This window comes from Perissodus microlepis, chromosome 15 (assembly GCF_051167445.1).
Source record: "Perissodus microlepis isolate ML-2025 ecotype Zambia chromosome 15, ASM5116744v1, whole genome shotgun sequence".
Classification (NCBI taxonomy): domain Eukaryota; kingdom Metazoa; phylum Chordata; class Actinopteri; order Cichliformes; family Cichlidae; genus Perissodus; species Perissodus microlepis.
This window is the reverse complement of record NC_140475.1, coordinates 2,397,082-2,410,427: the sequence shown is the minus strand read 5'-3', so window position 1 is coordinate 2,410,427 and position 13,346 is coordinate 2,397,082. Positions and strand designations below refer to the sequence as shown.

The 13,346-nt window shown below is 41.4% G+C and overlaps 1 protein-coding gene across 9 annotated transcripts in view; it reads right to left on the bottom strand.

Annotated features, from left to right (window-relative positions):
- cep128 (centrosomal protein 128) overlaps positions 1–13,124 on the bottom strand; it is a 48,829-nt gene extending 35,705 nt beyond the window's left edge. For 2 of the 9 annotated variants that reach the window (XM_084952891.1, XM_084952894.1), the window contains exons 1-10: positions 12,387–13,123; positions 11,550–11,636; positions 10,653–10,773; positions 10,382–10,500; positions 6,019–6,119; positions 5,025–5,097; positions 4,308–4,430; positions 1,800–1,883; positions 1,222–1,296; positions 928–1,057 (exon numbers count right to left, since the gene is read on the bottom strand). In XM_084952891.1, coding sequence (XP_084809017.1) covers positions 928–1,057; positions 1,222–1,296; positions 1,800–1,883; positions 4,308–4,430; positions 5,025–5,097; positions 6,019–6,119; positions 10,382–10,500; positions 10,653–10,773; positions 11,550–11,636; positions 12,387–12,560 — 1,087 coding nt within the window. In that variant the 5' untranslated portion in view covers positions 12,561–13,123. Of the gene's footprint in view, positions 1–909; positions 1,058–1,221; positions 1,297–1,799; positions 1,884–4,307; positions 4,431–5,024; positions 5,098–6,018; positions 6,120–10,381; positions 10,501–10,652; positions 10,774–11,549; positions 11,637–12,386 lie in introns of all 9 variants that reach the window. The other 7 variants (XM_084952889.1, XM_084952892.1, XM_084952890.1 and 4 more) reach the window with 7 other exon arrangements.
- Positions 13,125–13,346: the final 222 nt, after the last annotated feature.

The window sequence follows — 13,346 nt, the reverse complement described above, 5'->3', positions numbered from 1 at the left end:
ACCACCAGTTGCTAGGGAGAAATGCATATTTCCTGCACAGTTGGCAAGAGGTTGCACGAGATTGCAAAAAATGTCATGTTAGAATTGTTGCACCAAAAACGTCCTGGAGACTTGTCTGCAAACACTCAGAAACTTCTTTCAAAGGAGTGGAACTGAAAAGTGCAACGCAAATTGTGAAAGCAATCACAAAAACGTGCAGCGCCCTCTTTGCACAACAACTGATTTCCCCTGGCAACAGCCTGCAACCCCTTTCCAGACATTCAGGGAGTACACAGTTGTTGATAGTGATAGGACCCTGCTGCTGTGGTCACTGACCGCCCTCTAGGCCTGTGTGACTGAGGCTCCTCTTTCTTTAAGCCAACTTTCTTCTGATTCGCAGCCCCCCCTAAAAACAACAGCAGAGCCATCATGAGTAAAAAAAGCCTAGTTAAGTATAGATCAAGCAGAAGCCCAAGATTTTGGCTGGTAGAGATGAGCTACACACAATGATGTTATTATTTGAAAATGTTTAAAACGAGCATCCATGTGACAGATAAATCATCCCACGGTTTAAAAATTTCGGTATATCTTGTGAACACATGTGAATGAATGTAAGTCCACACTCAAGTTTCCACAGTGAGCAGGCTGCATTTTTTGTTTTGCTCTGTTGTCTTGCGTCACCTTCTCTGCGTTTCATTTCTGCTGCTTGCTTGTAACTGTGCTGTTTTGCTGTGTTTTACTGAACACCCCGAGTATTGAGCAAAAGAAGGAAACAGAGCTGTCGGTGTTTCATTTCACAACTCTGTACATTTAAAACCCGAAAGTTGTCATCCTAAAAACTTAGCATCCATTTCCAACGGCACAGCAATCTTTAAAACCATCCATTTAACTTGCATCCATACACTCTCTTCTCCCCTGACAACCGAATACCTGGCCCTTGCAGCCCACCTCTTCCACCATCCTTGTCAGCATAGCTGCCATGTGGCTGAGCACTGGGCCGAGAAGTCTCCAGCCGTGCCCTCTCATGCCCCGTCTTCTCCTCCCTTGTCCTTTGCAGCTCGCAGCGCATGTCCTCCACCTGGGGATCATCAGCCGTGTAAGCAAACGCAGAAAAAAGACATCCGACTGTCGTGACAGCAGGCAGAACAACACTGAAGATTTCCAAAAAGTCTCTTCTCATCTTACTGTTTTGTCTCATGAGCTTTACTGGTTTACATACAATCAGGCAGAGGACAAACAAACCTGTTGAACGAGGGACTCTCTGCTATCTTCTGACTGTTCCAGCAATCTTCTGGCTCTTTCTAGTTCCTGCCCCATCTGAGGACAGCGAAGCAAAAACAATTTACATGAACAGGTGTTTCAGAATTTGAACAGTATCAGGGTTTAATCCAGAAACTTACAGCAGAACAAAACAAAAATCATCAAAAAAATTCAATGTTTTAAACTTAACTTTCCTTGCCTGAAAAATAATAGACATATCTGTTTAACAAAAATTCCCAAATAAGAGGAAAATGAACAATCTGTCAAATAAGTACAAATCATAGCCTTCACATTTTGAGACACAATTAAGTTTTCTATATTAGTAAATAAAAAGTAAACATTATAATTTGTATTACTGCAATTATGAAAACTGTAACATTAAATAGAAAGTTTCAATGTCATTTTCAGCTACAATGCAATAATAAAGTCTCTGCATGCCTTATTTAAAACGATCGTTGAAGCACTACGGCAAAAACTGAAACCAAGATTCTCGAAGGCGTTTAGATCATTCCAAATTTTCTCTAATGCAAAAACGCTCCTTTAACACTCAATTTCTTTACCTTGGATTTCTCCCAGTCTGCTTTGAGCAGCCTGGCTGCCATCTTCTCTCTTTCACTGGCTCCAATTTGGCATCTCCCTAAAGTCTAAAACACACAAACAAAATTCCATGCAGGAAACACCGTGTATTATTGTGAGACACTATAAAGATGACACATGAGAAGTGCTATTGCATCACAGTATCCCCTGCCCTCCCCCCATCATCATCGCCTTTTTCTTGGAACGAGATACTGGCACCATGGTGGATTTGTACAAGAGCTTAGATCCCACTCCATCCCACTCACTCTAAGCGGGCTGTGGTGATGAATTACCGGCTGCTAGCAATAACATCTACCCAAGTGACTCATCATCTATTTGATTCACATCACAGCGGGCCCATCGGTGGGGAATAAATGTGCCCTCTGCTCTCCCTCCTCTCCTGCTCTTTAGTAGTGAAAGAGATTATTTTCCTCTTCATTTCCTCATGCTTGTTTATTTACCCTTAATTTTTGGGCAAATGCATTATTTCCCATCGCCCTGGGCCCCGCTGGTGTCCCATTAGGGCACGACAGAGGAGAGGGATGCAAATGAATTGGTAGCTACCATCACTACACAGCGTGTTGAAAAACTCTTGCTCACACAGGTTATCAGTCTGGATACACAGCGCCCCTCTGTGGTTCACCGGTAAAATACAACAGACATGACAGATTGGGAGAAGATACAGATGAACCAAGAAATATCATTAAGCGGCATTATGCTGTTGATCTATAATGTGGAGGGTTTGTGTGGTTAAATGTAAAGTAGCAATAGAAATGAGTAATAACACAAGATAATGCGCATCAAGCTACATCACTAAAGTGCACCTAATGACAGCGCTTTCACAGCCACTTGTGCTTTTAGACAAATCACGTCTTGACAACGATCGTGATTGGCATTAAATATAAGAAAGCAGCAATTTCTTGCTTAGCAACCATCTGCACTATAACAACGCAATTACTTAGTGTGTTTTATAGTCTCATAAAGCAGAACGAGCTTTAAGACCCTTATAGAATCTGTTATTGAAGGTACAGTAACCATGAAAGCCACTAGAAACCTCGATGTTTCCCCCTGCTCTGTAACTGTATTTGTGAGGGAGAATAACCATCCTTGTATCTAAACCTGTAGAAGCTCACTAATCCCACCAAGTATGCTTATTTTGACTTCCCACAAATTCTGAACAGACAACCTAAACTGTTTTTGTTGTTTTCCACGGTCCACTATACTTTCACTGTAATATCTCTGTACCACAGATGGCAGCATTATTATGTTGGGAAAATCCCAGTGTAACAAAAGGCTGCTGAAAGCCCCACGCTGTTTTGTGGAAGGTGCTACTGACATGCTTTCATCAGCCAAATTTCTGCATATGTGACAAAGAAGGACTAAAGAGAGATGTGAACGTGTAACCTTTCCAACTGATCTCAAAGACTATTTTGGTTAAAGGTGAAACTGCTGATGAGCCCGTCTGTAGTGAATTTTGAAATCTACATAATAAATCTGATTGTCCAGTAAACCTCAAAACATCTATTATATTTTCATTGAGTGTTCACTCTTCTGATGAATTTGAGCTTGTTTTCTTTATGCTGCGCAGCAAAACAAACTCTTCTTTATTTGCGCCTAAAATGCCGTCCAAACTTTTCTAAAGCGGTTTCCCACACACAGACTTTACCTGGGTAAGCTGCTGAGGTGTATTATTTGTAATCCAAACACATTTGGCAACTCATTTCAGCACTTTTGTATCAGTCTTAGACAAAAACACCAGCGATTTAACACCGGACAATCCCCTCACTCTTATTTGGTAAAGAAAGTAGGTCCTTTGCTCCAACCCTTTCCATCTCTTGTTCGCCTGCTGGCTGGCTCGGGGCCAGGTTGTGCTTGTTGCTGTCCTCCATATTAATGCAAATGCTTCCCCAAAACATGGAGCAGAATGATCGCCGTTGTTATCCCGTCTAAACTGCAATGATTGATGAAAAGCTGGACTGAGAAGCAGCTCATTGTATTTATTATTATTCATTTATTTTCCACAAGTGTTTGGCCAATTAGATATCTGCCAGAGAAACGTATTATTTTGGTAATAATTCCATTCTGAAAGTGTGTGCGCCTCATTTCATGACACACATCTGTGGGAAACACGGACCAACACATTCTTATGCAACGGCAGAAGGAACACGAATAAATATATAATCACATTTGCACGAGGCTTGTATTACTACAGGAACTCTGTGTTGCTGTATAATCTATTGTAGAATTTGCATTTTTAAAATCTTGGATGTATTATAGATATATTTGTGATTAAGATCAACTTTGCTGATCACCAGGTAACACGGATCCCAGTCATCACTTTAATATTCACTTGGCGCTTTTAAGTGTTGTCTCTAATAAATGAATGTGGTCATTAGTTATAGTTAAATCTTTCCACTGAATTCATGTGCCTCCGTCTTGCCCCTAGCGATAAGAGCGCGGTGTGGGAGGTGAGTGGCGAGGAGGAGTGTCACCTCCTGCGGCTCGTCAGACGCGGCCGCCCGCTGCTCCGGCCTCCTCTCTCCGCCCGTGCTCCTCTGCTCGCCGTGCATCTCTCTCTCCAGCTCCTGCAGACGCCGCTCCACACGAGACGACACCTACAGACGGCGAGAGAGAGAATGAGCGCTCCTCGGGTCACGCGAACATTCGCGCCGGCGCAGGAATGGCATCAGCGTGCGATAGATGAGAAAACAGGAAATTAAAAGTGCGGATGATAAAAATATCTTTCATAACTGACTGAGTGTATTACATTCGCGTTGCAGCGCCTCCCTGCCTAATCAGGAAGCATCATATCCACCTGTAAAAAGCTTTATCTTGTCACGCCCACAGACAGGATGAGATAAAAAATATTAAACATATTGGGCGTCATGTGGGGCTGTGTATTTGTCACAGTACTGATGGCGCAGTAACAAGCTGTGTGCCTGGAAATTAAAGGGAAATATTTGCTAAAGTTGGAGCACTATGAGCCTACTTTAACAAAAAAAAAAGAGGAAGCCATTTGTCTTTTGCCATTTTCTATTCCAGAAACTCCAGCTATTTGCATATTTCATGCTTTATACAGCAGCTTTCATCCATCAAAATTTGTGATGCGATGGCCTTAAATTCTGGATGCCTCCGCTTTTCTTTACACATTCACAGAGCCAGAAAGCACACTTGAAGTACTGGCAATGAAATACACAGCCACAACTCACTGAGTCCTGTCTCAGGGAAGCTGTCATGTGCTCTGTGAGGCTTTCCATCGCCCGCCTGGTGTCAATATCAGCCCTACAAAAGAAGGGAAAAAACAAAAACAGACAAATCAAGCTGGCTGAAAACATTTACACTGCAAAACACTGGAAATACTATTCCAGAACCTCATAAATGCATTATTTGACAGCACTAAAAAATAATTATGCAGCTTCGGATGCTGAAATACGACGCTGGATCAATTTGCTCTGGTCAGCGGCGCTGGGTAGGAGTGATTTTTAATAACTTCAAAATGTCAAATTCTAATCCGTTTTGACTGCGCGGCGCCGTCTCTTTAAGTTCCCTGTGACACTTTTATCACCTTTTCATTAAGGAGACTTCACAGAGATGGAAACCGTGCTTCTGTTTGCAAACCCCAAGCAAAAAACTTTTTTTATGTTCGGTGCATATGAAAAGTAAAAGATCAATATTCCAACACTGTCTTCCCAGAGCCGAGAACTTAAACTGATGACTCTGTGGGCAGAAGTGAAGAAGAAGAGACTATAAAAGCCTGCTTGCATTAATTGTGGCTTACTAAAAAAGTGCGAGATACATAGTAACGCTCTTGGAAACGTATCGCTCTTCAATTTAATAAACTGTAAGAGAGCCGTCTGCTGTTACTAAGCCACATTTGTTTTTCAAAAAACAGCCTTTTGTAATGAGCGTTCTTTTCAGAGGTCAATGCAGTCAGACTGAATACAAATGAGAATAATCGTATTTAGTGTGTCTGTCCATTTTCACCATGTCAGTTGTGAACGACTCTGCAGCTTTTCTAATTTGGCAAAGAGAAACTAGCACCAGTGCTGCTCTGGCTAACGGTTTAATTATGCTACTTGACAACAACAAACCATTATTGGAGATTTGGCCATAAAATGACTTTTGCAGTAACATAAAAACAATAGCTGTCAAATTCAATTGTGAATGTGTTGTGTGAGAAGGTATGAGCTTTTATGTTCAGACTTCAGATACCGGTTCCTCCGGAGGATTTCTCTATCCAGGTCATCAGACAGTCTCTGCTGGTCACAACGCAGATCCCTCATGGACTGGTGCAGGGTATGAATCTGTGTGAGACAGCCACAAACCCACGCTGAATACAAAACGCGAGACACGAGCAGGGCACGGCTGAGCGGCGCTCCACATCGCTGCATCGTAGAAAACACACTACAGATATCTGAAAGGGAAAAACTAACACAAATGAAAACCCATGTGAATAAAATGATGTTGATGGAAAATGCTGCAGTGAGAGCACTCTCGCTGACAGGGGCTAGAAACACAGAGCATATTTCTCCCATACTGGCAACTCTTCATTGGCTGCCAGTGAAATTCAGAGTTGAATTTAAAATCCTTCTCTACACATACAAGATCTTAATAATCAGGCCCCATCTTATATTAAGTACCTCATATCACCATGTTAGAAGAGGTCATGTGGAACCAGTTTAGATTCGGGACACAGACACCGTCTCTACTTTTAAGATTAGGCTTAAAACTTTCCTTTCTGATGAAGCATGTACAGTAGTTAGTGCGGGATCAGGTGACCCTGAGCCCTCCTAGACTGCTGGGTGTTTCCCATGATGCACTCAGTGTTTCTTCGTCACTCATGTCTCTGCATTTCATCATTAGTCATTATTAATCTCTGGCTCTGCCCAGTACTGTTTCCTTTATCCCGTCTCTTCCCCTCAACCCCCAGAAGGCTGCGGCAGATGGCCGCCCCTCCCTGCTCCTCCAGTCCCGCCAGAGACTTCTTCCTGTTAACAGGGAGTTTTTCCTTCCCACTGCCAAGTGTTTGCTCATAGGGGGACTGTGCTATTGTTTGGGTTTTCTCTCTATTATTCTACAATCCTTACCTTACAATATAAAGTGCCTTGAGCTAACTGTTGTCGTTATTTGGTGCTATAAAAAGACTTAAATTCAACTGAACTGACACATTAGGCCGAAGGTGGCGTTATACAGGGAGTGCAGAATTATTAGGCAAATTGTATTTTTGAGGAATAATTTTATTATTGAACAACAACCATGTTCTCAATGAACCCAAAAAACTCATTAATATCAAAGCTGAATGTTTCTGGAAGTAGTTTTTAGTTTGTTTTTAGTTTTAGCTATTTTAGGGGGATATCTGTGTGTGCAGGTGACTATTACTGTGCATAATTATTAGGCAACTTAACAAAAAACAAATATATACCCATTTCAATCATTTATTTTTACCAGTGAAACCAATATAACATCTCCACATTCACAAATATACATTTCTGACATTCAAAAACAAAACAAAAACAAATCAGCGACCAATATAGCCACCTTTCTTTGCAAGGACACTCAAAAGCCTGCCATCCATGGATTCTGTCAGTGTTTTGATCTGTTCACCATCAACATTGCGTGCAGCAGCAACCACAGCCTCCCAGACACTGTTCAGAGAGGTGTACTGTTTTCCCTCCTTGTAAATCTCACATTTGATGATGGACCACAGGTTCTCAATGGGGTTCAGATCAGGTGAACAAGGAGGCCATGTCATTAGTTTTTCTTCTTTTATACCCTTTCTTGCCAGCCACGCTGTGGAGTACTTGGACGCGTGTGATGGAGCATTGTCCTGCATGAAAATCATGTTTTTCTTGAAGGATGCAGACTTCTTCCTGTACCACTGCTTGAAGAAGGTGTCTTCCAGAAACTGGCAGTAGGACTGGGAGTTGAGCTTGACTCCATCCTCAACCCGAAAAGGCCCCACAAGCTCATCTTTGATGATACCAGCCCAAACCAGTACTCCACCTCCACCTTGCTGGCGTCTGAGTCGGACTGGAGCTCTCTGCCCTTTACCAATCCAGCCACGGGCCCATCCATCTGGCCCATCAAGACTCACTCTCATTTCATCAGTCCATAAAACCTTAGAAAAACCAGTCTTGAGATATTTCTTGGCCCAGTCTTGGCGTTTCAGCTTGTGTGTCTTGTTCAGTGGTGGTCGTCTTTCAGCCTTTCTTACCTTGGCCATGTCTCTGAGTATTGCACACCTTGTGCTTTTGGGCACTCCAGTGATGTTGCAGCTCTGAAATATGGCCAAACTGGTGGCAAGTGGCATCTTGGCAGCTGCACGCTTGACTTTTCTCAGTTCATGGGCAGTTATTTTGCACCTTGGTTTTTCCACACGCTTCTTGCGACCCTGTTGACTATTTTGAATGAAACGCTTGATTGTTCGATGATCACGCTTCAGAAGCTTTGCAATTTTGAGACTGCTGCATCCCTCTGCAAGATATCTCACTATTTTTGACTTTTCTGAGCCTGTCAAGTCCTTCTTTTGACCCATTTTGCCAAAGGAAAGGACGTTGCCTAATAATTCTGCACTCCCTGTATATTTCTTATTTACAGGTGATTGCTGCTGTCCAGTGAAAACATGCAACCACACAGACGCCATATTGGTTCAGAGAGCTGTGCCTCCTGACAATGAAAGTTTCAGGAGGCATTTTGGTTTGTTACTAGATCTATATTTATTATACAGGATGCAGAGGTAAGTTTACACCATGATCCTCATCTTATATTAACATTCGCTCAGGTGATAGACCAGTAAGGTGAGCGGTTCAATCTGCTCCAGTCTGCATGCCTTGGGCAAGATATTAACCCCAAATTTCTCTCCGATGCATCCATCAGAGTGTAAATGTGTGTGAGTGTTAGATAGAAGCACTAGAAAAAAGTGTTGGTGTGAATGAGGCAAATTGTGTAAAGCACTTTAAGTGGTCAGCTAGACTAGAAAAGCGTATATATAAGAACCAGTCCATTTACCATTAGTAATCATAAACAGTTCAATGATATAATGTTTAAAAAGAGAAATCCAATCCTCCGGCTCCTTTTTGTGTTGTTGGGCCATCAAACTAATGTGATTACTCCCAACACTTAAATAAATTTACAGTCTGATTCTGTGAAACTCTGACTTGGAATAAGAGCTGTAGATGAGTTATTTAGTCTCTTATCTTCAGTTCTGCTGTTGATAATCGTCTCTTAACTTTCTCAGTTGGGACTCAACAAACAGGACAGTCTGTCTGAACTCTGCCTCAACCTTTTGACTCCATCAGTGTCATTAAAGAGATTTAACATACATACAGATTAATTAAGGACTAGTTAAGACGATAACACATAAAAGTGACATAGCCGACTGACAAATAATAACCAGCTTTCTCCTACACTATGAAAAATATTCATGAGATTCAAATGTTCATCTATTTTTCTAATTTTTGTTAGCCTCATTTAGTGTCAGACTAGTCCCCTGAAATACTGGATTTAGGTTACTGGATTATCATAACTGTCCATCTCTCTATCCATCCTCTTAACTGCTTATCAAGTTCAGCAGATGACCTATTGTTATGTATCAAATGAAAGAGGTTTATTCAAATAGGAGATGATAAATCAGCATATCACCTGATGCTTTCTTTCATTCAAAAAATTAAATAGCAGCAAAAAAGTCTGGCAGGAATACGTCAGTAGCCACAGTCAGAATCCCTGACCAAGACGGCAGCAGCAGAGACACATCCACAGAACCCGATACTGCATTTATGGGTTGTAATTGAACAGCCAATTTTGCTTAGGAGGTTTCTAATTAAGTTAAATGACCCAGAAGTATTGTTTTGGCAGTCACAGTAAGAGCTGCACAAATTCTACAAAAACTGAATAAAAGTGCTTCAAAGCTTCCTTTATTACCTCCATCAGCAGAGGATACATTACACCATGCTTTAGGAAAGTAGAGGAGGTCATTCCCATAATCTATAGCGACTGAAAATGATCAACAAATCTGACAAAATAGCACAGCTCATGTAAATATTAAACATGACATCCATGTCCACAACCTGATCCTATGTTTTTAATTTTTATCACACAGCAACAACCACAGTTTAACTATTACACGACTACAATAAAATTGGCTTCTTGTTGAGCTTTTGCATCGTTAGACGAACGCAGATTTATAAAAACTTTCTAATTTCAGATTATGAGCTGTATTAACTGATCAAAGTGCCTTTAAGTTCCACTGTTGTTCAGCTGGTAAGAACATGCTGAGGTGGAGTAAGACGTGCATTTTCTGATCTATCTTGTGGATGTTGTACTTTTCAATACAGCAGACATCCGCTGTGACACTGTAAAGGAGTCTAGTGTACACTATCCTCCTCTTTACTTATCAAGTCTCCTTCACACCTTTCCTTGACCCCATGACATTTTCCACTGTGGCCAGTGAAAAGTAACTTTTTTGGACTATACAACATACTCTATGTGGATCTACCCAATATGCCCTCTAGTGGCAATATGCTGAACGTGAATGAAGCAAAGTACTAGCTGGTCTGTTGTTCCTTACACCGTCTCCTTCCAGGCTTGTATCCTTGAAGCGAACATTGGCAGATTGAGACCTCCTCCTCCTTCCTGGAGGGCTCGTGTAATCCTTAAGTGGAGAAGTGGGGTAGAAACGCTGGCCTTCTGAAATCACAAGCATACATTTTATCAGAGGTTTGCTTTGCAAACTAACAAACAATATTAACATATAGCAGGAAGTAGAACACTTTCATTCTCTGAAAAAGATTTACTAAACAAAACTCGATCACTGGTTCTACTGGTCATTTTTTTCATACCTGATCCTGAGGAAGCTTCCAGGTCGCTGGTATGCAGGGTGGAGGCTGAGGAGCTCCGAACCCCGTTGGATCGCCTCTGTGTCTGCAGCTGGCTGATTGACTCCTCTAGGTTCTCCCTAAGCTGATGCATGAAAAAGTATAAATGACTTAGAAGGAGGGCGAGAGACGTTTTTGTTGTTGTTTTTAAGCAAAAATGGGAGTGTCGTATTTGGGGCCCTTTCTTAACATACTTAGAGACAATGGATTTGACCTCACTGTCAGCATCATCTGATGATCCATCTCTAACCAGCCATCTCTGACTGCTTAGTGTTGCTACAAAAGGCCCCATGCAGCTGTGTATGATAAATGGGCTCAACTGGCAAACTGACCCCTAAGAAGTCACTCCCCATTTTTCTATTTTTCTGGGGGCTTTTCCTTCTTTTCCAAACAGTTTCTCCTTGTTGATTGCCTTATGTATACTGATGTATAATGCTGTCAGCAGAAACTGATCTAATAAACATATAGTTGGCAAAAAATTGGGAGTGTCATTCACTTAAAAAAAAATCTGAATAAAAAGGCATAAATTAGTTGGTGAAACTGTTAGAATTAAGATGTGATTTATTTATCACAAACTTTGGGAAATTCTTGTATTATAGTAGCCTTAACATAAAACATACAGCAAAACAGCTTAAATAAAGGACAACAAAACAAACTAAATAAGGAAAAAAAGGGCATCGATCATCAAATTCTAAATAAATAATTTAAAAAATGAAACTAAGTTCAAATGTAAACTCAAGAAATAAACCTAAATGGCTCTATAATGTAAAATAGCTAAATAAAGCAGAATAAAACAGCCTTAACATATGTAGTACAGCAATAAAATAAAATAGAAGACATCTAAGAGAACAGGCATCTCACCAGTGCCATGGCTTCAGCCTGGTCGTCTGTGTGCTCCCTGTACTGACCCAGCATCTTGTCTACTTTGGTCAAGTTCCTGCTGGTGTCCTGCCATTAAGACACTTCCAGTTAAAGACTGCTGCAATGTGTTAAGGATTCAAAATAGGCTATGCATACAGAGCTATCCATCCATCCATTCATTCATTTTATTATATATACAGGTGCTTTCATTAGCCGGAAACCACAGGTGAAAAAAAGCACATGAAAGACAAAAGGATTATGTCTCTGACACCAGTGGTTGTTTTTTCATTCCCAAACTATGAATGTTAATGATGAATTTATACCAACACTAAATCTTTTGTGGCAAGTTTGACTGGTATCCATTTATTACTCATGTAAATAGGGAAAACATGCCATTTAAGCAGGTTAATTCTCCAAAGAAGAGACACAAAAACAGGAGCACTCTGAATCATGACAAACACAAGGAAGAGCATCACTGCATTATACTTCAATACATGCTGCCTTCTCACACGGCAATTGATTTTTTTTTCTTTTACATAATAACAATTGAACCATAAACTGATGGAAAACCCTACATTTAAAAAGTGTATAAACATCATTTAAATGCAGTAACTAAAGAGTCTGATACTGAAAATTTGCTGAAAAAAGGCCAACAGACCATTGTTCAGTGTGTTCCCAGCCTATGATGAGATGAAACTTATACCTAAGTGATTTGGAATCTCCCAACACCTGACTTGGTCGTATGGTTGGGGACAAACACAGGTGAATGCTTGCAGGTGAACCCTGAACAGATCCACACAGCATGTCTTTTCTATGACGCAAACTTGCGCAAAGTACCTGTAAGGTGTTTGCAAGAGTGCTGATTTTCTCGGAGATGTCTACGGTTCGCCCGTCGATTTCTCTCCCGTTGCCTCTGGCCCTCTCCCGGCCAGGTCTGCGGTGGGCTTCGCGCCGCCGTGACCGGTGGTCCGGGGTCCTGTCGTATGAGTCAGAGTCGCTGGATATATCCATACTTTGAGACGAGGAGCGGACACCGTAAACGGCTGACTTCGCAAAGTATGGCGCAGCACTACTTTCATCAGCGGAAAACGCCGTTAAGTGTACAGTTAATCAGATTAAGAACGAAAAAGGGATGCCTGCAAACTTTTTTCTTTTCTTTTTTACAATTGATAACTCTGTCACAACAGCCACACATGGGAGCCGTGTTACCATTGTTTTGACCACACATAAGGAAACTGATATCTGTCAAGGAAACCACGAGAACCAAGGGTATCCTGGCATTGTTGTGGGCGATGCTCCTCCTGGCTAGCAACAAGTGGAAACTCCTGTAAACGTTAGCCAGCTAGCTAACTAAACGTTAGCCAATGAATTTAACCTTGCGATAAGACTACAAAACAAAAACTACAAAGCAGAATCACATGGAATACAAGCGACCGTTAGATGCTAATTAAAGAGAAGAGGTTGAATTCACGCTATGCGGAAGACAGCCATCAGAAGAACAACCCTCAGCTTCTCCGTGCTGTGGCAAGTTGAACTAGCCGCGTCTGAGCAGCAAAACAAACGGACCAGAGCGACTCTGAGGAACGCTGGGAAGTGTAGGCTGCCCATCATGGAGCAGTGTGGGAATTGATTATTTAAGAACTACATTGTCCAAAGGTGTGTTTTTGCGCCAGTACTGCCGCCCTCGAGGATAGAAAAGGGGAAAAAAAGAAAATTTTGTCCATATGCATACTGAAAACCATAAGGTGGTATTAAAAAAAAGAATTGTATTAAAAACGTATACGTTATACTTTAAGT